A 22,676-nucleotide genomic window follows, 5' to 3' on the forward strand; every position below is an offset into this window, starting at 1 on the left:
ATAGCAAAAAAAACTAAAAGAAGACAAAAGCAAAAATGAAAGCTAAAAAAAAATCACGAATGGAAAATGAGAAAACGGGCAAGGAATTTATTCAAACGAAACAACACCGATATTATGTGAAGAAATATTAAAAAACAACAAACAGAGAATATCTTTCTCGAAATATTATAACACCAACAACAGGTCATGGTTCTTTTATTCTGTTTCATCAAATTTAACTTAGAGAATGTTTTACGTCATTATTGTGGGCTGCAATGCGATGGGATATTTATGCTCTTTTCCGAAACATTCAATTCACACTAATCGAAGAATGAACAACAACAATAAAAAAACTGACTCGATATTTTCAAAACATTGACTGAAGATCTTTGAAAGTCTCCAGAATTGGAATATTTTCGAATGAAATTGATAAACTTCTGGCACACAATTTGCCACCTTTTTCATTTGTCCATATTATAAATAATTTTTGAATTGAATCAGTTTTCAAGAGCACACGCTAACCCATTCATTCGGCCTTCAATAAAAAATTATTGAAGAGAAAATTAACCAAAAAAAAGTCTTGTGGGAGAAAAATATAAATAATAAGAACAAAAAATCATCGTTAGCACATCACAAAGATTAAAAAAACAAAAACAAATGTGAATGTATGAATCATATAAAATTTCAATACGTTTGAATTGGAAACTAACGGGATAAGCACTTTCAATTCAACGTTATGAAAAAAAAACAACCAAACATAAAACATAAATTCAACTTAGATCCAGTTTGAGTTTCATAGACAAATTCAACGGTTACTGCCAAACAAACAAACTTTCATGCACTATACTTAATAACAGAAGCCTAAGATGTTATCTCATCACAAAGAATTAACAAAAAAAAAAATAACAATGCACATTTACAACATACGAAAAGAAGAAGACAAAAAAACAACAACTTTAATAAAACAATGGATTGATCTGTACATAATCACATCGTTCAGTCAAAATAACAACAAAACAAATTGAATGAATTTGGTTGTATATTCTGAACGCAAGCTTATTGCATTAATTTGGCACCATTGTTTTGCAACCATTTTCAATTGTATCCGATACAATATAATATACGAAATACCGAATTTATACGATTCATGTCTCTTCTTATTTCTTCTTTTTGATTTCGAATCGATCGAAATGAATCGACTGTAATAAGCCAAAACAAAAAAAAAGTTAATTGATTCAAGCGACATACACACACCCTCCTTCATTGCAAAACAGGAGGCTAGCCAAATTCACCTGTTTTGTGATTATTATTTTTTTTTAAATTTTGCCATTCATATTTCCCCACCCCCTTCCTCATTGTTCTAAACAAAAGAAAAGAAACGGCAAAAAGTTTTACGAACAACGCTAACGCAAAATGTCTTGTTGCATACCGTAGACTGTGTCTAGACACATTTAATTCATCAAAATTACTTTTGGTTCATACGACAAATTGCAAAACATGCTGATAAACGCATCTACGATATTCAGCATGAACAATTGCGTTGCATACTAATGAATGTCTGACCTTTTTTTACTATTTGCGTAATCATAGGAAATTTCCACGTTAAAAAAAACCCATCCTTATACTAATTTTAAAAAGAAAAATATATCATTTATGATTGCTTTCATTGAAACTTTAAACAACAACATATAAAATATTATATAGTTATGCAAATGGCAAACTATAGACCAACAGTTCCAGCATATGGTAGTTTCAGTTTGCATTAAGCTCCCAAAATTTTATATATTTAATGGATAATTCTAAATATGCGATCGAGTGACACACTTTTGTATCTGAATAACAACAACAAATACGCTGGAATTAAAAAAAACAGAACGTTTAAGTTTTTCAGCGTTGAGTACTTAAAAATGAACAAAAAACAAAATAAATTGAATGAATGAAGAAAAAAAAACAACACACACAGTAAATATTCAACCAGAGTTGAACTTAAAAAAAAGCAAAATGACAAAACGTGAAAAAATTGTTGATTTATTAAACAAAAACTATTAGAATAATGCATAAATAAAAAAAAGTAAATAATAATAATATATTATACCTAGAGAGAGGGAAAGAGCAAATTTAAGTAGAATATGCATTATGCAGTCTATTATTAACATCATCTATTTGAGAATAATAAAAACAAAAACAAAAAGTTATTACAAAAAACAAAAAAAAAACACACGCTTTGTTTTCATTTCTTCTTTTCGTAAGTTTGAACAGGTCGTTTCTTTTCTACGGATTAATTAATTAATCTTAAGTCAAGGAGATGAAACACGGTTTGTACATCATTTTTATCAACTAACTCAGGTACAGCTTGAGATTTTAATTTCTTATCTCTGACATTTTTTTTAACCAACATAAGCCGATTCGCTCTTGCTATAAGACCATTGAAGTTTTGATTACTTCAGATATGCGATAGCTCATGGCATTAAATGGATTATTTTGATTGATTTCTGGAACTTTTCAAAAACATACAACCAATTGGGAACGCGATGATCAAATGTATGAAAACGAGCACCCTCTATTGAAAATTATCAACTAAAAATCAATAAAACAAATACTGAAATTGAATAAAGCAATTTACGTAAATGCACTATCAATTTTATAAAGCAACGAATTCAAAAGCGAGTAAAAAAATGAAGTTACCTCCTGACTGATTCAAATGTCTAATAAGATGTATTTAAAACGAGCTAACAGGTAATATAAAATGTTTGTGTGAGACTCGACTCAAAATATGCTCTCATTTTAATGCCTAAAGTCGAATGTATTGCTCGATTTTGTTTTACCCACGTGTTTCCAACAATAAAAAAAAAATTAAAAAATGTTTGCGATTAAAAAAAGCATCTGTGGCACAAGGCAGCTTTATCAACCCAGAAAAAAGGTTTACAAAAAAAAACGAGAGCGCTTTCAAATCAAGCGTCATTGGATCATAAAGCAAATAAGAGTGCTAATATTGTTAGTTTTACGATGACATATCAATGAACACTCGCCGTACAGTTTTACATAAAACCGAATTCAATGTGAAAAACAATCCCAACAACAAAAAATCATTGGACAGTCTTCATTTGAATATTTTTACACCTCAATACAAAATCTACTTGTTGAGAATAAAAGTATAACAACATTAATAACAGAAAATGTCGGTATTGAAGTTCCAAATCAAAAATCGGTAATTCTGCTCACATGTGTTTCAATTCGCCGATGAGTAGGTTTGTTTACGTCGACTTTACTCATAGAAGTACGCACTCAAGTATATGAGTTTAAGTAGCGATTCAAACTCTTGACATATTGTCCACTCAGAACCGAGATTATCGAATCAGAGACACAGCTATTGTATTCATAGAAAGGTATTGACATCGCAGCAATTCAAATGAAAATAAAGTTCAATTGACGATAAAAAGGAAGCATTATAGATCATATAAATTTAATTCAATTACAGTTTCAATTGTGTGCAATAGTTCCGTAGAAAATTTGACCGAAAAAGAAATGTCGCAGGTAAGTTTTGAAATAAGATGTTGCAAGCATTTATTTAAATTGATGGCATCATTATTGCATCGATTTACATTTAAGAATTTTGTTTATTTTTGTATCAAAAGGTGTATGAATTCAGTGTCGAAATGACATGCAGTGGATGTTCGGGAGCTGTGGAAAAAGTCTTGGGCAAATTGGGCGGTGAGTATTTAAAATTCAAAATTGCTTACGCCGATATGTTTGTTGTTGTTTCACTTGTTACTGGCATTCTAGTCTTCTTATCATTGATCGGAGCTTGATAAGATGGATTATAGTGATTGAAGTTATTTCGATTCTTTCGAAAATCTATAAGACTGACTGATATTTATAATTTCTGTTGTTTTTATTTTTTCTAATTACAGATAAGGTAGAAAATGTTCGCATCGATTTGGAAAATAAGAAAGTATTTGTGACGTCAGCTGAGTTGAGCGCCGATCAACTGTTGGAATCCATTAAGAAAACTGGCAAAAACACTAGCTACATTGGACTGGCCAATTAATTTAACCTGATTAATTGTGCGAAATATTATTTGTGATTTAATGAATTTTTTTTATGTATCAAATTAAATATAATTGCAGTCGAGAAATGAATAGGACGATTTTAACTTCAATTTATTTTCTATAAAAAAAATATTTACACATTTGTATTTTTGAATAAAATTCAATTAAAATTCTAGTTGAACAAAGAAAGGCTAATTTTTAAATTTGCAAATTGAACGAAAAAAAACCGATGTTAAAGTCATCTGTTTGTATTTCACTTTCATTTGTTGTCTGTTTGACATAAGCACACAATTTTCGGCTACAAATGCACCTGAATTTATCATAAATCGTGATTAATGAAAGTTGTTTGAATATGGAGAGGAAAAACAATGCCAAACATGCGTTAATTAATAAATTCAATAGAATCAGAGAAAAATGAAAACGAAACAGAATTGGTAATTTGTATTGATAATGAATGTCGCATGATTGGGCGAAATATCGCTTCCGACTTTTTAAACGAGACTTAGAATTTCGCTTTCTTCATTGGCTGGAAAAATAATGGTACAATTTTTCAAGATTCATTCACAAATCGTGATGAAAGTAAACAACCGACGTTTTTTTTTTCACTCGTCTTTGTCAAATATTTAGTGTGAATTTGTTTTTTTTTTCTCGACACTTGCTCGATGTGTGAGATTTATTTACTCAAATAGAATGAGTGATTAGATGCTGTTGAACGGTGAAACTCAATGCCAATGACCATCTATCGTCTATCTATCTATTCCTTCTTTTCATTTCTGTTTGAATTCGCACTGAATTCAGCGACTGCACTTCTGCTAAACTGAATGGACAACAACATCAACAAAACTGGTCAATTTTGTTGAAATTCGATGTGCTCGTGATGAAAAGTAATTAGACCTTTAACTCGAAGATGATTGTAAGAAACCATGATTCCATATAAAAATGTTCGCCCGCACCGGACATTCAGACAGTACACATTGGATTATCTTATCAAGCACACCTAATATGGGAATATATAAATTTTAATTTAAAGTGGATCCTGCAGTGTGTTTTCATTTTTAAAACCTTTTTTTGTGTTTTATAAATATTTCCAAGTGAATTTAACGAGTTACAAACGAAGTGCTTCGATTTATTACGATTTAAATCAATAGAAGAAGAAAAAGCATATATAAAGTCATAAATTAACAAAATGATTCGAATTACTCTTATTTTAATCGGCACCGTTGCCGTTTTGAATGTAGTTTCGGCTGCCAACGAAAATGTGACAATCGAACAAATCTACGACATGGCTTCGAATATTTTAAATGCAACTGATAAATGGCAAGAGGAACTTAAGGAGTATTCAGTTGAAGGAAGAAAATCAAAACTCTTTCCGTTCTTATTGCCATTCCACGCTTTGTGTGAGTAGAAATACTTTTTTTTATCGCTAAAAGTAAAAGCAAAACATCAGGCGCCTTGAAAGTACTATCAATTCAAAGTGAATTCCATTATTACAGCTTAAAACCGCGATATAAATGAGACAAAAATTACAATAGACTTTTCGAGCAATCGCAAAAAATTTAGAATCCAATAAGAAACTGATAAAATATTAAAACGCACAAGAATTCCTGAATTTATTAAACGTCGTTGATTGTTTTTGGTTTAAAAATTTTCCAACCAAATATGACAGTGTACGAAGCAGCCGTTTTGCACACACAATGTGTGTGAGTAAAGCATGTGTAGTATTTTGGTGCGATAAAGTAAAGCAAAGTATGCGCTGTTATACTATACATGTAGCGATTGAAACTAAGAAATAAACATGTCCCGCATAGCCGTGATCGTCTAGTGGTTAGGACCCTACGTTGTGGCCGTAGTAACCGGAGTTCGAATCTTCGTCACGGCAGTGTTGACTCACTGTCACGGATGGGACTTTTTTTTATCATTTATACCACATCTAATGTTACTTTTTATGAAAAGAATTCCATTTTTTCCATCAAAATCATTTTTAAATTATTTTTAAAAAATCATTTTATCGCTATGTCAAAGCATTGTGAATGTATGTAAGTTTCACGTACAACAGCCATTGGAAAGCAGTAGTATAGTGCTAGAAGTAAAGAGATTCAGGTCATTATTGTTTTATATAGTTCAATTCATTTCTTTACGCTCTCTCTCTCTTATTTTCTCGCTGTTTGATCTGGTTTTAAATTGGATATTCAAGTGTTGGACCATTGTTACATTCACTTTGGTAGCAACCATTTACTTTTCATTCAATTGTTAATTTACCTCTCTTCGGCTTTCGGAGTTTATTTAATCAATTTATGCCTTGCGTAATTTTATTTAACCTAAAATAACAAGCACACATGCATTTGCATTCAATTTTAAATGGATTGTTTTCATTGAATCTCTTCGAATGAATATGTAAAGTACATCAATTTCAAAGATTACATCTATCTCGCTAGTCGCTACTTGTATAGATATAGACAACGCACATACACACACATGTCATGCTTGAACATCTTTACATTGTGGAAACACTCCACGTGTTTGATATCTCATAAAAAAAATATTCCATCGTATATTTATAGTCAAAATAATTTTCGTTTGACTTTTCATTATTTGCGAATGAAAAATGTCCGAATTGAATTTCTGCTCTGTTTATAAAATTGATGTAAATCAGCTCGATGACAAGCTTCGCATTATTACGCTAATTGACAAATGACGAACTGCATATTGTCCATTTGACACTCCATCGATTTGATGAAGAGTGAAAAAAAAAGAAATTTTTCTTTGAGAAGAAGAAAGTTATTTGAATTTCACCCAGAAAATTGACACCTTTCTATTCAACTGTGTCAATGTTTTCTTTCTCTTCATTCAAATTGCTCTCTTACAAAATACATACTATGTATGTACCAGTACTTAACAATCGGTATTTTTCAATGTAATTTTTCTCGGGAAAAATGAACCGATTTTCCAATAATTTTCTTAAAATAATAAAAAGAATAAAAAAATGTGATGGAAAAAAAAGTCCCATCCGTGACAGTGAGTCAACACTGCCGTGACGAAGATTCGAACTCCGGTTACTACGGCCACAACGTAGGGTCCTAACCACTAGACGATCACGGCTAAGCAGGACATATATAATATGCGGACCAAGTTCAATCGCTATATTCTAAATGTACTCGGTGCTGGTTTTGAGCAAATCAACTTTCACTCAACCGATTTTCAAGTTGAAACGAATGCTGTTGTTGTGATTGCCATTGGTTGTTGTTCGATACGAACGGCTAGCAATGTGTTTCTTTTTTCTACTACATTTTGATTGTTTCTACTTTGGTGAAAATGATTTTTTTTTTTCACTGTTTCAATTTTTCTCTTTTTCGTTCATTGTCACATAGGGGGTTTCGGTGGTTTGCATGCATTGGGCATTTTATTTGCCATCAAATTTAAAATCATAATCGTTGCATCGATTATTGCTTTCGCTGTTTATTATTATGCCAAGTTTGTGGCAGTTAAAAAATGTCATGGGGACCATTTACGCGAGGGTAGCATTTATCCATTGGATAGCACGTGAGTATTTCTTTTTTTAATTTTTAAATATAGCATTGAATGTGACTTTTAATGGAAAATGTTGAATTAGATACACGGGTTCATCGTACTATCATAGTCCAGTAACATCTTATTCAAGCCCGTTGGATATTTCGAGTCATATTTCTTATCCAAGCGTCGAACCGTTTAGTGGATATCATGGTTCGGCTGTCCATTCAGATATACCATCATATGCATTCGACCATCATGATCATCATGATGACTTCCATGACCATCATCATGATTATCACCATGACTTCGATCATCATTCGCACGATTTTGAAAATTATTTCCCCGATCATCCACATGATATTTCATCGCCGCCAGGCGGTGATTCACCACTACCACCGTCATCCACAAATGATGGTAAAGACTCACCAGACAACTCACCGCCCACAATGTCAGCCACATATCGTCGAGTTGGAAAACATCGTCGACGACGTGCAACCAGACCACAAATCGAGTAAATTAAGCCACATACAATGTTCAATGACATATTTTAATAATAACTGTTCTCTTGTAAAAAAATATTTTTCGATTTGTATTTTAGTTTTATCGATATTGGAGAATTGGCCTTTCGATTTTTAGGTGTTGACACAGAAGGTTGCCGAAAGCGATTTGTGTGTGAACTTGATTTTCGTGCTAGAGCCAATCCAATCACTCGACTTGCCTTTTCATTTATCGGGTAAGATTTATAGTTCTTTCATCGATTTATTTTTTTCATTTTATGTACTTAATTTTGTTCATTGTTCTAGGAGAAACTTCTTCGAACGCTATCGCATTTTGGACAAAAATATCGCCAAACCGAAAAAATTCTCAGATTGTTCCAAAGCGTTTAACGATTGTAAAGATGCCGAAAAATACAATGATGTTGATGATGACGATGAGCAGGAAGAGCAAGCAAGCACTACTGAAAATCCAGATACACAAGAGGAAAATGATAAAGAAGGTGGCGGCGATTCGTCTCAAGATGAAGAATCAAGCCAGCCGGACAATGAAATCAATAATGTACGTAGTAAACGAACGTACAAACCCATTCGAATTTAATTATAAAATGAATAATTTCTACGGTATGAAAAAAAAAATTGAACATTACCTCAACATCGAATTTATATTTCTCGTATTTATTTAATTTATTTATTTAGTTTATTTATTTATTATTGCAAACTACACACCTGAATCGAAGATAATTTTTTCCTAAGAACTTTCTGTGTAAAATATATCAAATAAAAAATCGATCAGTATTTGTGTGGAATCACATTTATTTTTTATTCTTATTGTTCTCTTGTTGATGCTATAAATTCACAGAATCAGCGGATATATTTTGCACTGTTATGATGTGCATTTTTGAAAGAAAAATAAAAATAAATTCTTGATTCTTTTCATAATCGCATTATAATTGCAAATAAATTTCTTGCACTCAGCTGAAAAAAAAAATAAAAAATAAAAATTGTATATCGAATTTATTTAATTTTATTCATTGCAACTGACTGTGAAGATCGATAACTATTTTTTTACTGCGAATTTTTAAAATATTTTTTTGTTTTTTTTTTTGGAGGGGGGATGTTTAAATGTACAAAATTTTATAAATAGATTTTGGTGCTAAAATATGGCCCGAAAAAATACTGTAACATGTTTCTGATTTTCACATTGATTGATCTACTTTTAAAAATTAAATTATGTTTAAAACCATTAGCAGCTGCAAAAATGATCACTCAATACTGTTTCAAAATTTAGTTTCAATATTTAAATCTGTGAATTTTTGTTCGATATTATTAACATGCATCAGTCTCTTTTGCTTTCAGTATATTTCGAATATTTTGGAGCATGAAACATTTCGTTTTTCTTTTATTTATTTTTTAAAATGTCATTCAATCCAAAATTCAGTCACCAAAACCAATTCAATATAAGTCCATTTTAAAATAATATGTACTTTAAATGTTTACAGACTTTATTCATTTACATAACTCCTCTTTACAAATAAATTAATTTTTTCGTTTGATAGCAAATGTTGAGGATATAATTGTCGATCCTCGTTAATTAATTCTCTTAAATAATCTAAAAAGAAATGTATGGAAACCATACATACTGCACATGAAATCATTATTATGAGGAACGAATTGTATTTTGCATTCGATGGTATTGGTTTATAAAAACAAATTGACGGTGTTTTATTTCGACAAAAAACAATATGGTCCCTCTTTACGTCTTTCGAACGTTCTTCTTTTTAGTTGCGTTTATGCTTTGCGCCAGTTTTTCAATTTCACTTTCATTGTATGTGGCATCGAAGCGATTGTCTTTTTTCTTTGGCGATGATGCTTGATTAATGGCCGTTTGGGCAACGACATTTATTTTGGTCCATAAAAATGAGCAAAATTCAAATGCCAATTCTTGTTTAAAGAACGCAATCACAACCAAACCAAGTAAAATCAATGCAGAGAATGAATTTTCATTGAATTCATTTTCATTGGAACGCAGTTCCGGCGTAAAGTCCAATTCAATATAAATCGTACTACGATTTGCTTGGAATTGTTCAATGGGCAATGTGAATTTATAGTTTTTATCTGATAATGTTGTGGTCAGTTCAACAACATACGATTTACCATCGAATGGAATGCGAGGGAAAAATACTAAAGCGCCCGGATTAATGCGACTCTTGACTGAGATCGGTGTTTCAACGCGTTGCGAATATAGTGGACTATCCGATTGACCCTTTCTGTACATAACAGCGCGAAGTGATTTATAATAATCGTTATTTGATGCCGTTACTCTGGCAATCACATCAATATAATTCAATGGGCTTATTGCAATAATATTAATATTATTAATGTCTTCTTTGCCAACAGTAATGTGCCGAACGGTTGGCACCGTACGGTCGACAATTGTTGCCGAATTCTCAGTATTTGATCGTACACGAATTGTGTACTCACAACCGGGTTGGAGGCCACGAATGCGATATTGTCCATTTGGTTCGGTTGTTGATTCTTCTTGATGTTGGCCGCAACGCTCTTCGGCCCGTGCTTCAACAGCAACATCACCAAATGGTTCACCATTTAATGAATTTACCGAACCAAATACAGAGAATGCAACCCGTTTTCCATTGAGTTCAACGCGAACCGTTTCGCCATCTTTAACATCGATTATTTTTGAGGATGGTTCAAATCGATATTCCTTCATCATTGGCCGTAAATAGTATTGACTTGGTGATAATGAATGGAAATTAATCGTTCCATCTTCACCGGTGACCAAATTTTTCCGATAACTTTCGGCACCAGATAATGACAACAATACACCGGACAATTTATTTCCAAGATCATCTTTGACCGTTGCAATTACTTCACATAATTTATGCGCTTTGAATTCACCACGTTCACTGTCAAAGTCTGAGAAGACATAGGATTCTTTGAATGCTGACAAACTAACAGCCACATCTCCATTTAATGGACCGAATTTGAATTGACCATTCGATGATGTTAGCACTTCGATTGGTGCATTTTCGCCACTATCACTGAATGTTAGAGTGATTTTAACATCGGCTATCGGTGGTGTAACTTTCCCATTGATTATTAAACCTTTTGCAGCGCTGAATGTAAATCCATTCTAAAGAAGAGAAACGAAAAATTATTTATTCATTATTCAACAATAATTGACATAATTTCCAATGAGAAATAGCATTATGTCGATTACAATTCAATTGCCAAATTATTGAAATGGTTCCGTTTTCAATATTGAAGCAAATGAATAATTAATCAATTTTTGTATATCAATCTATTCTAACCTCAACACAGTCATTAGCACCGTAAATATCCTTTGATTGTGGTGTAAATAGAACGGTGTCACTTTGTGGAGTGAGTATTAATTTGGATGTTGGTTTTAAATCGAAATCATAACGGTACGCAAATTTGCCATTAACTTTAATCGATTCTTCGGTGAATGTAATAACATTTTTCTGTCCATTTTCCGATTCAACCAGCACTTTAAACGTTGATTTGATATCCGATAAAATGCGAACACCATTACGATGCTTGACCGCATTTACAGCAACCGGTTTTTCATCACCAGTTTTAAAGGATTTTGGTGTGATTGAATCATAAGTATGACAACCAGAGTATGTTAAATCATAATGACCGAATTTATCGACACAAAATGAATTGATGCCGGGTGCTAAGAAAATTTCCTTCGATGCCGATTCACTGGGTTTTGACGAACGGAAAGTGTAGCCCATCTGCAGGTTAACATAAAAAACAAATTCATTTAATTTATGAATAAATGAAAAAAAATTCACATTCTTCAAATGACTTTACCTTGGTATTATGAGAACTAGAGACAGACACCAAATATCCCGTGTGAACAAAGGTTGGTACAATTTCGGTTGCACTTTTAACGATTAATGTAAGTGTATTGCTTTCCCAACATAGTAAATTCGTTGGCACTGACACCTCAATTTCATAGGTTCCAGGTAAGACTTCTGAGAAACTGTATTTTCCATTTGTCAATGAAGCGGTGATCACTTGACCATTTCGATTACCATCAGCATCCAATGGATTGAGTGATATAGTCGATGCACGGCATTGAGCCGTACCTTCACCATCCGATAAGCATTTAACGTCACCGGTAACGGTTGCACGTAACTGTGAAAATGTTATGCCAGACAATGGTGATGTATTTACTTCGATATTTTGTTGTTTTGGGAAGAATTGAATACCGGATGCCAAATCTTCTGAACTGGTTAAAATTTGAATTGAGTATTTACCGGCCGATAAAAATGCGCACCATTCACCAGTTCCTTTTTGGCTTGTAGCTTGTGTATGGAATGTTGATGCATGTTTGGTGATTGCAATTGTATACGATTGGTGTGATAAAACCAATCCACATACTTTGAATGCTGATACTACAATGTCGGGAATGGATGGATTTGCAATTGAGATTTTAACATTTCGCTCGTCAAATTGAACATTATCGGCTTCGGCTGTAATTTTGTATGTATCGGCTTTGATATTTTTTAATGTGTATGTACCGTCGGTGTGAGTTGTTGCCACATGTTGGCCATTCACAATAACCTTTGCATTTCCAACACCGAAACCACTTGCCGAAGATAGAACACGACCAAACACACTAAAACCGGTGATTTCAAAGGATTGCTTCAATTCAACAGCATCATTGATTACTTCAAATTCAATATATTCTGGCTGAATGTGGAATTGGATGTTTTTGCTTTGAACATATGGTTGTACCGAATATTTCCCAGGTGCTATCGATTCGAAATCAAATTTACCACTCGCCGATGGTGTTGCAGTACATAACGCTTTCGATTCATATTCAGAATTTGATGATGTAATTTGAGGTAGATTGACTGAGCTGCATTTTTGAGATGATTGACGTTGCTGTTTGGGAGAGATTGCAAACACGTTAGACAATTTTGATTTTTGTTTTATGTTTCACACAGACAAAAGAATGTGACGATGAAGCGATAATATCCAAACTGTATTTAGAGCTGTTATTTAAATTAAAAATTCTGCGTGACCAATAACAGCTCTGACTATATTGTTCAAATACTCATGTGTGTTTAAAAAGTGAGAAAAAAGATTTCAATAAAATTCTCTCGAATCATCTTACATTTTTACGGTTCAATAGAACAAATTCAACGTTCTGAAGTGGTTGTCCATCGCTAAGTATGCTTCCTGACACATCAAATCCAGACACGACAAACGCGTTGTTTGGCAATTCAGTATTTCCACTGGAAACAGTGACAACGTATTCCGACTTTTCAAAATACCAACTACACAACAAACGAGAATTGATTTTTTTTTTTTTGAAATAATTAATGAAAGCGATAGTAATAATAATAAAAAATCAATGGTTAATCAAAGTAGAACGTTCACTTACTTTTTACGACTGACTTTGATCGTGTATTGACCCGGAATGACCGGTGTAAAATAGAAAACGCCATTAATATCGGATACCGTTTTGCGAGTGTCTGCTCCGCTGGATGAACGAAGTTCAACGTTTACATCTTTAACGTTGCCACTGATGCCGGCAATTTTACCCGTAATACCAAATCCTTTAAACACAAAGTTCACGTCTTTTCCTTGGCTGCACATGTCATTTTTCCCATCGAAATTGATTTCGAATCGTTCGGGTTCAAAGCTCCATCCAGGTGGTGGTGAGATTTGCAACACATATTCGCCTTTGTCATAAACCGGCAAGAAATAATATCCGTTTGATGGTGAGCAATCAGTTTTATCCTTTAAGCTGCCTTGTTTGGTTAACCTTTTTTTCCCACAAAAATAGAAAAATCATACACATAAAAGTGTATGTCGCAAAGAAATACACATACATAAATATAAGCATTTTGTATATGAACTTAATTAGTTCACCGATGGTCAAGGCACACAATGAAATCTAATTAGTTACAAAAATGTACACGTATTGAGTTTTCTATGTGATGGTGATGACACAGAAAGGCACATTTTCGAACAAAATAATTAATTCTTTCATTTTGATTTCATCACCAGCGGCGTTGTATGAATTGCATAAATAAAAATACATTTTAACTTACAATTTCACTTCAACTTTCGAGAAATCAATGTCCGCATGACTTTTAACAAATCCACCGCATCCAAGAATATCATCGGCTCTCGTCAATAGAACATTGAATGCAAATAACAAGACGGTGGTTAGTAATGAATAAAATCCTATCATTTTCAATGTAGCGAATTTAAATACAAAACAAAAACCTAATGGCAAATCTGAATGTTCACAATATTTACAAAAAAAATCATTGAATTCGATTTAAAAAAGAACTGGGTACTATTAGCCGCAATGATAATGAAAAATGATGTGCATTAGGCATGTATTGGATAGTGTTGATTAGATTCATTAATGACATGAAGCACATGACAGACACTGACGTAGTAGTAGCGCTGCTGTCGCTTTCTCGCTAGCTTTTGAAAGTCGCTTTCGTTTGAAGCGTCATCTATTCAGAATTATAATCAACTATCACGCGTGCCAATCGCTCATTCGATTTTTTCATTACAATCGTTTTTCCTGTTTTCTCACTTGGATATTCGCAGAATAATGAAATTCGCACGCAATTTCTAAATTTATGCGCGCAAATCACGAATCTGCTTACATTCTTATTGGGGGTTGGTAGTTTTCCTCTATTTTTTTTTTTTTAAGAATAATTCACAACTTCACTATCACGTGAGCATGTGATTAATGCGATTGTGATTCGAATTTGATTTACGAGTTCTCAGGAACTATTCATAACCAGAGGCAATGGAACATAACTTTTTTCACTCTCTCACTCTCCCCATTTCTCTAACATGTTTTATTTGAAAACATTCCTTTCCGCTAAATGTTTGACATGGTTTTGTAGCTTGCAGTTGAAACCAGCGTCGAGGTAGGCGAGTGCGAAAAATGCGGCCAAACATTCATTATTTATAAATAAATGTGGACGGTGTGGAAAACAAAAGAGTGGTTTCTTGTTGTTGTTGCATAAAAAATGAAACAGGCCTAATTGGAAAATTGTTACAAATGTTTTCAATTCGGTTCATTATAATTTATGCATTCTATCATCACTAATCACAAAGTCGTGCGCTTGTTTAACTTACACACATACATAAATGAGCCACTGAGGTCACTAAGCTTCGTTGTGCACAATATTTTATTCAATTTTTGTACGGTTTCTCTCTATATCTCCTCTCTCTATTTTCAGGCGAATCTTTTTCGTTCGTTTGGTTGCCAATTCGTTTAGAAGCGTATGCACACAATCATTAAAATTTTCCACATGTATATTTTCTTAAATTTACTCGAGTAAAATGCTCTGAAAATGGTATTTTTGTCCGTGTTTTTAATTTTAATTCCGTTTGTACGCGCTTCGGATTTTTCTTCTTCAATCAGTTAATGTATGTTTGTGAGTATCAGGGGTTGTAAGCAATATTTTTCTGTTATGATTAATTGTTAAAATCCACGGATTTTTGCAATTCGCTTGACGTAAAATGATGTGCCATAATCGTATTTTGCACCGAACAAGACACTACGATTACCGTTTAGCTCCGATAGATACACACATGGTGTAAAAATATCAGCAAACAGTAATAGCATAACAGGCAAAACGCCAACCTAAACAAGTACATAAAAACCCATTTGAAGAATTGTATATTAAACGAACGAGCCAGAGTGATTAAGTTCGTGGCAAACGAGTGCTCCCTTGCTCACTCGTGCGCACACACAACATTCTCTTAATAAAAAATTGGAATTTTTATTAAGTATATTTAAATTTGATCATATTAAATTAATGACAGCCATGCATACAATGTGAGTGAGTGTGTGTGTGTGTGTTTATGCCGGATTCGGATATCGTGTCGCATGCACAGACCAATACACACATTTATTTTTCGGCATTTCATGTGTACTTATATACCGCATGTATTCGATAAAATACGTAAATGTTAGTTTTTTTTCTTCTCAATCTTTTTTCATCACTTGAAAAATATATTTCGCATCCAAATACCGTAGAACAAGACAAACGCTGGATATGATTAGAAAATTTATCTTTCTTCCGCATTAAATCTTCTACTCAACTTACTTTAAAACACTAATGTGTGTGCTTGCTCGCATTTTTTTTTTGCTCTGGTTCATCTTCTGCTGATACACATTTATTGTTTCGCGTGTGTTTTTCCTCTTATTCTTTTGTTTGTCTTATTCTCAGTTTGAATAGAAAACAGCATGCGTTCTTGATTATGTAATACAATTTGAATATATGAAGTTGAACGGCATGGAGACACAGAGATGTAGTACACATAACAAATGGTATGGATTGAGTACGCATCACGAAGACTTGCTCACATTAATAATCGAAAGCAGAATACAAAAAATTTATGTATATACATGAAACTAGGTCAGAAAGGATAGCTATAGAACAGTATGAACAATATGTTTCAAGGAGCATTCGGTGCACACACACTCATAACATCCAACATACATTTATCCAAAATATTACGCTCACACACAGCTGCAAGAAGTAAAGCAAGCATATCCACGGATATAACACATATCACAGCAAATTACAGTAGACGCGAATGATGAAACCAACCGAGTGCTGTGAGAAGGCGACTCAAGTGCTTTTTCACAAAATGCAGAAACTAACAACTCACAAAACTCTTATCAAAAATGTTGTATTTCAACGTTGGGTCTCATCACGACGGTTTTTCGCCTCGACTAAGGTTTCTTTGTTTGATTTCTAATTTCAGCAATAACGCGTGTTCTATCATTTCAGTTCATATGGACTCTTTTCGTTTTTACTTTCTTTCTTACATTTCAAATCTTGTTCGCATTTCAAAGTCACCCATGACAATTCCAAACCAATAGTGTATATATCGTAGTTTTTCGATTACTTTTCGCCATCCAAATATTCCAATGAACACATTGATTGATTAATGACTACTGGCTCTGATCAGTTGCGTCGAAATGGAAATCAAATCGCTTTTGGTACATGTTTATCATTCAATTGACCTATTATTCTGAGAATGGAGACATCTTTTTGCATCAGATGATAATTACGGGTAAAAATAATGTCGGGAAATCATCAATCTATGCGTGGTTTTATTGAGTCATAATAACTGGGTGTACAGTTAAAAACATCGTATTATCGTTATCGCGTTGAATTTGAACGATGCGGATAGTGTATGGATGGAAAATGTTCCGATGAGTAAATTTTTAGCTCAATACATTTGGAACTCATTTATTTGACATTTAAATTGGATGCAAAGTCATCATTATTCACGGTTACTTGAGTATTTTTTTCATATTTGCCATCAAAGTGAAAATAAGAATATTCGAATTCTGATTTGTCATTTTTTTTTTAAATTACGTAAATTATGGCGGAATCCGATGGGAGATTTTTTTTGCGATATCGGTCGATTAAATGACCAAATGTCATGCAGCATGGTGCTGGACAGATACAACTTGATTTGCTCAAAGGTTGCTATGTGGTAATCTATAGAGAGAAATGAAATTGTATCGAATGTTAAATGAAAAAGCAACTATTAGAATTTTCTATTGCATATCATTATTGTTGTTGTTTTTTTGGCTTAGTTTCCTTTCCCTTTGACCTCTGTTAAAATATCATAGATTCCTTTCATCGTTGGAAACATTTTGTAAAATTCCAATAAAAAAGAACAACAACAACAAAGGCAAGTAAGACTCTGCTCCAGTTTTCTTTGAAAATACCCAATTTTGTATTTGGTTCATATCAATAAGGGTAATTTTCTGAATTTTAACATACGATTCCATTTGTTTGACAATGCATGTCCATGGTTTTTTTTTTCAATATGAATGGGTCAAAATAAAAGTCCGACTTGTACGCAGAGTCTATAAGTATAAAAGTGGAACATGGAGTTTTTTTTACATAGTTTATTTGTTGTAATACAACAACAATTCTCACGTCAACACTGATTTCGTATCAAAATTTAAAGAGCCAATAATTTTATGATTCCATGATTTTTACACAGATTTTGATTCAATTGCTTAAAAGTACAAATTATATTAAAAAAACATCGAGAAAAAAAGCCAAATTGAATTTTTGAAATCAAATAAATAAGCAACTAGATCTGAATTAGGCAGTCTTGCCCTAACGGCTCATTTATTTCCACAAAATAACAAAGAAAAATGAGTATAGTTTTTTATGGAGTTCGACCGTTATTCTTCTTATATGTATTTCTTTCTCTTTATGATTTGTGTTTGATTTTTCCCATTTTGTTCACCGTTATTTTTCGTCATCGAATCAAATTTACAACTATTATTACGACTTATCATATCTATTGAAAATATCGAGAGGAGAGTATGTTTTTATTCAGACATTACTCAGCCATAAGCGCTGAATAACATACTCTCTTCTCGATATATTCAATAGATATGATGTACGTAAAAGTTATTGCCCAAAAAAATATATATAAAAATGTAGACATTTTCAGATAAAAAAAATGCCCAACATGTTTTTATGGATTGGCGTGGCGACAATATAGCAATGGCACTCGTGCTTCGGTCACCTTCTTCATAATTTAGATTGTTTTGGCGACAACAATACCAATTCCAATTTTAATTCGGTTTTCACCCACAACGGGAACTCTGTATGTTAGAGCGAGAGAGAGAAAGCATTTGTTCCTAGATGTCACATTCCTTATTGAAACATGGTAGTAACCAAATTGAATTATGTACGTATTATATGTTTTGTGGTTGGCTACAAAAACCTTAATGTTCGAAATCAAAATGAAGAAAAAATTAAATAGAATATGAAAACGAAAAAAAACTGAAAAAAAAACCATGACACACAGTGACTGTAGAATATGACAGAGAACTCTGGTTGTTGGTGGATTTTGCTTTGTATCTTTCGCATGAATATTTTATTAATTTTTTTTGTCATGGAGTTTCAGAAGCTACCACCTCAAATTCAACGGTTATTGTTGTTCTTTCCATCAGGTGGCTGACAACTTCAATTTCTCTTTCTTCGAATAAAAACAAAAACACACCAAAAGTGTGAGTGTGACATTTTGTGACTTGAAACTGTCGTTTCGACTGTTACGATGTGATGCCGTGTGTTTGTTTTTTTTTCTGTCATACATTTTAATGAAAATCATAACGCTTGATGGTATAACATTTTTTTCTTTTCCTGTTTGATGTTTTTGGCACATATTTTCCTAATCTTTGTTGTTGTTATTATTATTATCTGTTTTAATGCCTTTCACCCCACAACCTTCATTTTATATTGTCCCTCCACATTGGACCTTCAAATACTTGGAAACAGAAAAAGGAAGTATGAGAAAAGCATTCGCTCATGTGATACACGGCGTGTAACAAGACCTTAAGGTGTACTATATACACATACACATTGTGTATACTTTTTAATATTTTTTTCTTCGCCTTCTTCATCACATTGTAAATTGAAAATAGATAACAAAGAGCAGCAGTAGGAGTGTAGTAAAGTAGAAAAAATATTTAGAGCAAAACACCATGAAACATTTCAAACTGTAATTGTGACACGAACAGACACATCACGCGAAAATCGATTGAGGGTCACACACACACACACACACACACACACACACACCATGAACGTATGCCATTAGAATTTAAAGAGTCAAGAAATACAAACTATGTGCAACCTCTTAAATTCAATTTGAAGCGTGCCTTGAATTTTATAACAAAATCCGCTGAGGATATATCAAAAAATTGGAATTTCCCGTCTTCGACATTTTCTTGGTATCTCTCTTCTTCTGTGTGTTGTCGACAGATATTTTCTTTTCGTTATCCCGTCTAACTCCAACGCGATTGCAATTGTGTAAATAAAGATTCAATTTTGGATGCAGCGCAGCAGTAGCAGCTGACGATGAGAGACAGTGGAAGATTTAAAAAGAAAGAAAGAGGGAGAGAGAGAAAGAGAAAGCGAGCGAGCGGGTGAAGCGAACACACATATCTTATTTTTAAGCATGAACAATCTTGCAGTAGGAAATTAAATAGAATTAATTGGAATGAATGGTAAGCAAGTTTGTGGTACACAGTTAGACAGAGATCATAGAGCTCCAATCATCAATATTCTATGAACATCTACTTATAAATGTGCTACTAGGTTCACAATCTGCGATGTATATTGAGAGTGTTTAAAGCATAAATTGTTTGCCACAAAACTTTTCAGATTATTGCTTGACTTGAGTTAAACAAACATTGATTGCGATAATGAAAACACAACTTGAAATACCAATTTTTGGAATTTCCGTTCGAGATTTGAGCTTGCTGCATCTCTCTCTCCCTCTTTCTTTCTTCTTTTCTCTATTTCTCACCAAACGGTATGTAATATACGAGATACCATCATTTCATTTGTAGAGTCATCGAGATCAAGCTAAACATTGGTCATGATGGAATATCAATTATTTGCAATTTTTTTTATTGTGATATTTTGCCGTATATCCTTCAAGTGGTTTTTCGATTGGATCCAAGAGAGAGTGTACGATAGAGTGCACTTGATCGACTAAGCGTATAATCCATTCGTTAGAATAATATCCGTTGCAGAGAGTTTGACGTGCGCTCATTTTCCTTCATAATATTGAATACCAACGAAAAAAAAAATTATCGTTCTTTTATCTCGCAATGAAAATCATAATATAATAAGTAAAAGAGGGCAAAAGAATAGAGAAAAAAAGCGTCAAATGAACAGCAACAACAGCACCATCATGATCCATCAAATAGAACAAAATTACCGTTGTGACCGACTTTTATTGCATTGCGTTGTAAATATTAGAAATTTTAATGCTGTATAGTATAATTCATTTCAGTATATTCTGGCATTTTATTTATACACTTCATAGGCGAATTAATAGCATATTCCGCCATCGTTTTTGTGTACTGTAATTATGTGTATATCGGATAAGCTTCATGTTGGATTTAAAATCCGGAGATCGTGTCAAGATCGATATCGAGCGGTAGTTAAAACATACTACTTCTATAATATTTGCGCTAAAATTTTATTACTCGGAGTGTGCTCCACGCTTTGCTTGGCTGAGAGTGTCGATTTAGTCACTTTTTTTCTATTTATTTTCGTCTACGTATATTCATATATATATTTAGTATATGCCTTATTGCTCACTTAGAATGTGAATTTTTAATTTGAATACACATAGAACAAACAACACATTCATGCTAAATAGTCATCTTCACTCAATCTCATTCACTCACTCACTCAATCGCCATGCTCTCGCATTCGTGCCACTCCGAATCATAATACACTCGATGATGATAAAATCATTTATATTCAGTTATGCAAATGAATTTAAAGAAGCAATAATAATAATAATAAGTATAGTAATAATAGTTGGTAGAAAGAAAGAGAAAAAAATGCAAGCGAGCGAAACGGCAGCGAGAACACCCAGCACTAATAGTCATCATAAAAAAGCTGAATAGAAAAAATCTGAATCGAGTGATAGAGGGAGAGAGAAAACACAAACAACTGGATAAATAGTCAATGCATTTAACTACAAATGAACAACAAAAAACGTGATGGAAATCAAAGAATTTTGGTTCCTATTAGCGTGAATGTGATTGTGTGTGTCAGTCAAGCTGATGATCGTCAAAAAAAAACTGTTGTTGTCGCTAGCTTTTTGTCGTTTAAATTTTGGCATTGAGCGAGACTAATGCAAAGGAAGAGCAAACCGTACATCGAAAATGATCATAAAACCACATCTCTCTTTCTGACGCGCTCACAACAAAGATCGATTTGTTCAAAAATGTATTTCAAATGGAAGAATAAACAATCGTTTAATTAAATTCAATGTTTTGAATTGCCATCATGTGCATGTACAATTTGACAACAAAAAAAACTTCACGAACAAAAAACTCAGTACACACATCAGACGATTCAATGAGATAGAATAGTCGATTCAAAAACAAAAACACCTCAATTTTAATATCCATCAAAACTTGTTTATGTATATGTTGCATATACGTAATCTCCCTTTGATATTCGTCTTTTTCTATAGACACACAACAACACATCGTTTTTTCCTTGATTCATTTGAAACTATTTGCGGAATCGTGCTTGTTTTGAGCAAGCCATGGCCACATACAAAGATATATAGACAAACACCGATCTATTACGATCTCCAAATCACTACTTTCAATTATGCAAACTTTATTTGCTGAGTACACTATTCTCTCGACATTCACTCTGGGTGCTGTTGTTCAACATCAATCATTATATATAGCTTTTTTGCCTTTCTGTCGAATATAATTACTTGGGCGTTCCTCAATTCCACACACGAAAAATATATCGACATTATAATATATATCTTTTTTGGGTTTCTCTCGCTCTCTATCTATCTCTTTTCGTCACTTTATCACAATTGTAATGCATAGTTCAAATACAATCATCGCATGTGAATACCACTGCCATAGACATATTCAAATGTTTAAAGTTTTTTTTCTCTATCACTGGTGTGGATTCACAGTGTTTCTATCATTTATTGCCACTATTATTTGCACATAATGCACATATACACCGCCAGCCAAAAGTTTGTATCAACACATTTCCAAAGTGAG

General features: G+C 33.1%; 3 protein-coding genes and 2 non-coding genes across 5 annotated transcripts; 3 read left to right on the top strand and 2 right to left on the bottom strand.

Moving 5' to 3' along the window:
- The first annotated feature begins 3,284 nt into the window (after nt 1-3,284).
- On the top strand, nt 3,285-4,138 carry LOC116340358 (copper transport protein ATOX1 homolog). Its single transcript, XM_031766829.1, has 4 exons — nt 3,285-3,365; nt 3,458-3,513; nt 3,615-3,690; nt 3,891-4,138. The coding sequence occupies exons 2-4, from the start codon at nt 3,505-3,507 to the stop codon at nt 4,025-4,027; spliced, it is 222 nt and encodes a 73-aa protein (XP_031622689.1). The 5' UTR covers nt 3,285-3,365; nt 3,458-3,504; the 3' UTR covers nt 4,028-4,138.
- An 840-nt stretch (nt 4,139-4,978) lies between these two features.
- Nucleotides 4,979-8,745, top strand: LOC116340234. Its single transcript, XM_031766604.1, has 5 exons — nt 4,979-5,425; nt 7,397-7,568; nt 7,639-8,049; nt 8,137-8,271; nt 8,342-8,745. Exons 1-5 carry the CDS (start codon nt 5,215-5,217, stop codon nt 8,631-8,633), a joined length of 1,221 nt encoding a protein of 406 aa, XP_031622464.1. The 5' UTR covers nt 4,979-5,214; the 3' UTR covers nt 8,634-8,745.
- Trnah-gug lies at nt 5,836-5,907 on the top strand. The gene has a single exon. It is a non-coding gene; the product is annotated as a tRNA-His (tRNA).
- On the bottom strand, nt 7,056-7,127 carry Trnah-gug. Its single transcript has one exon. It is a non-coding gene; the product is annotated as a tRNA-His (tRNA).
- A 769-nt stretch (nt 8,746-9,514) lies between the features above and the next one.
- LOC116340028 (nodal modulator 1) lies at nt 9,515-15,735 on the bottom strand. Its single transcript, XM_031766175.1, has 6 exons — nt 14,146-15,735; nt 13,473-13,856; nt 13,203-13,365; nt 11,891-12,970; nt 11,365-11,811; nt 9,515-11,186 (listed from the first exon to the last, which is right to left on the bottom strand). Exons 1-6 carry the CDS (start codon nt 14,286-14,288, stop codon nt 9,789-9,791), a joined length of 3,615 nt encoding a protein of 1,204 aa, XP_031622035.1. The 5' UTR covers nt 14,289-15,735; the 3' UTR covers nt 9,515-9,788.
- Nucleotides 15,736-22,676: the final 6,941 nt, after the last annotated feature.

This window comes from Contarinia nasturtii, unplaced genomic scaffold (genome assembly GCF_009176525.2).
Source record: "Contarinia nasturtii isolate CC-2019 unplaced genomic scaffold, AAFC_CNas_1.1 Cnas_scaffold_630, whole genome shotgun sequence".
Classification (NCBI taxonomy): domain Eukaryota; kingdom Metazoa; phylum Arthropoda; class Insecta; order Diptera; family Cecidomyiidae; genus Contarinia; species Contarinia nasturtii.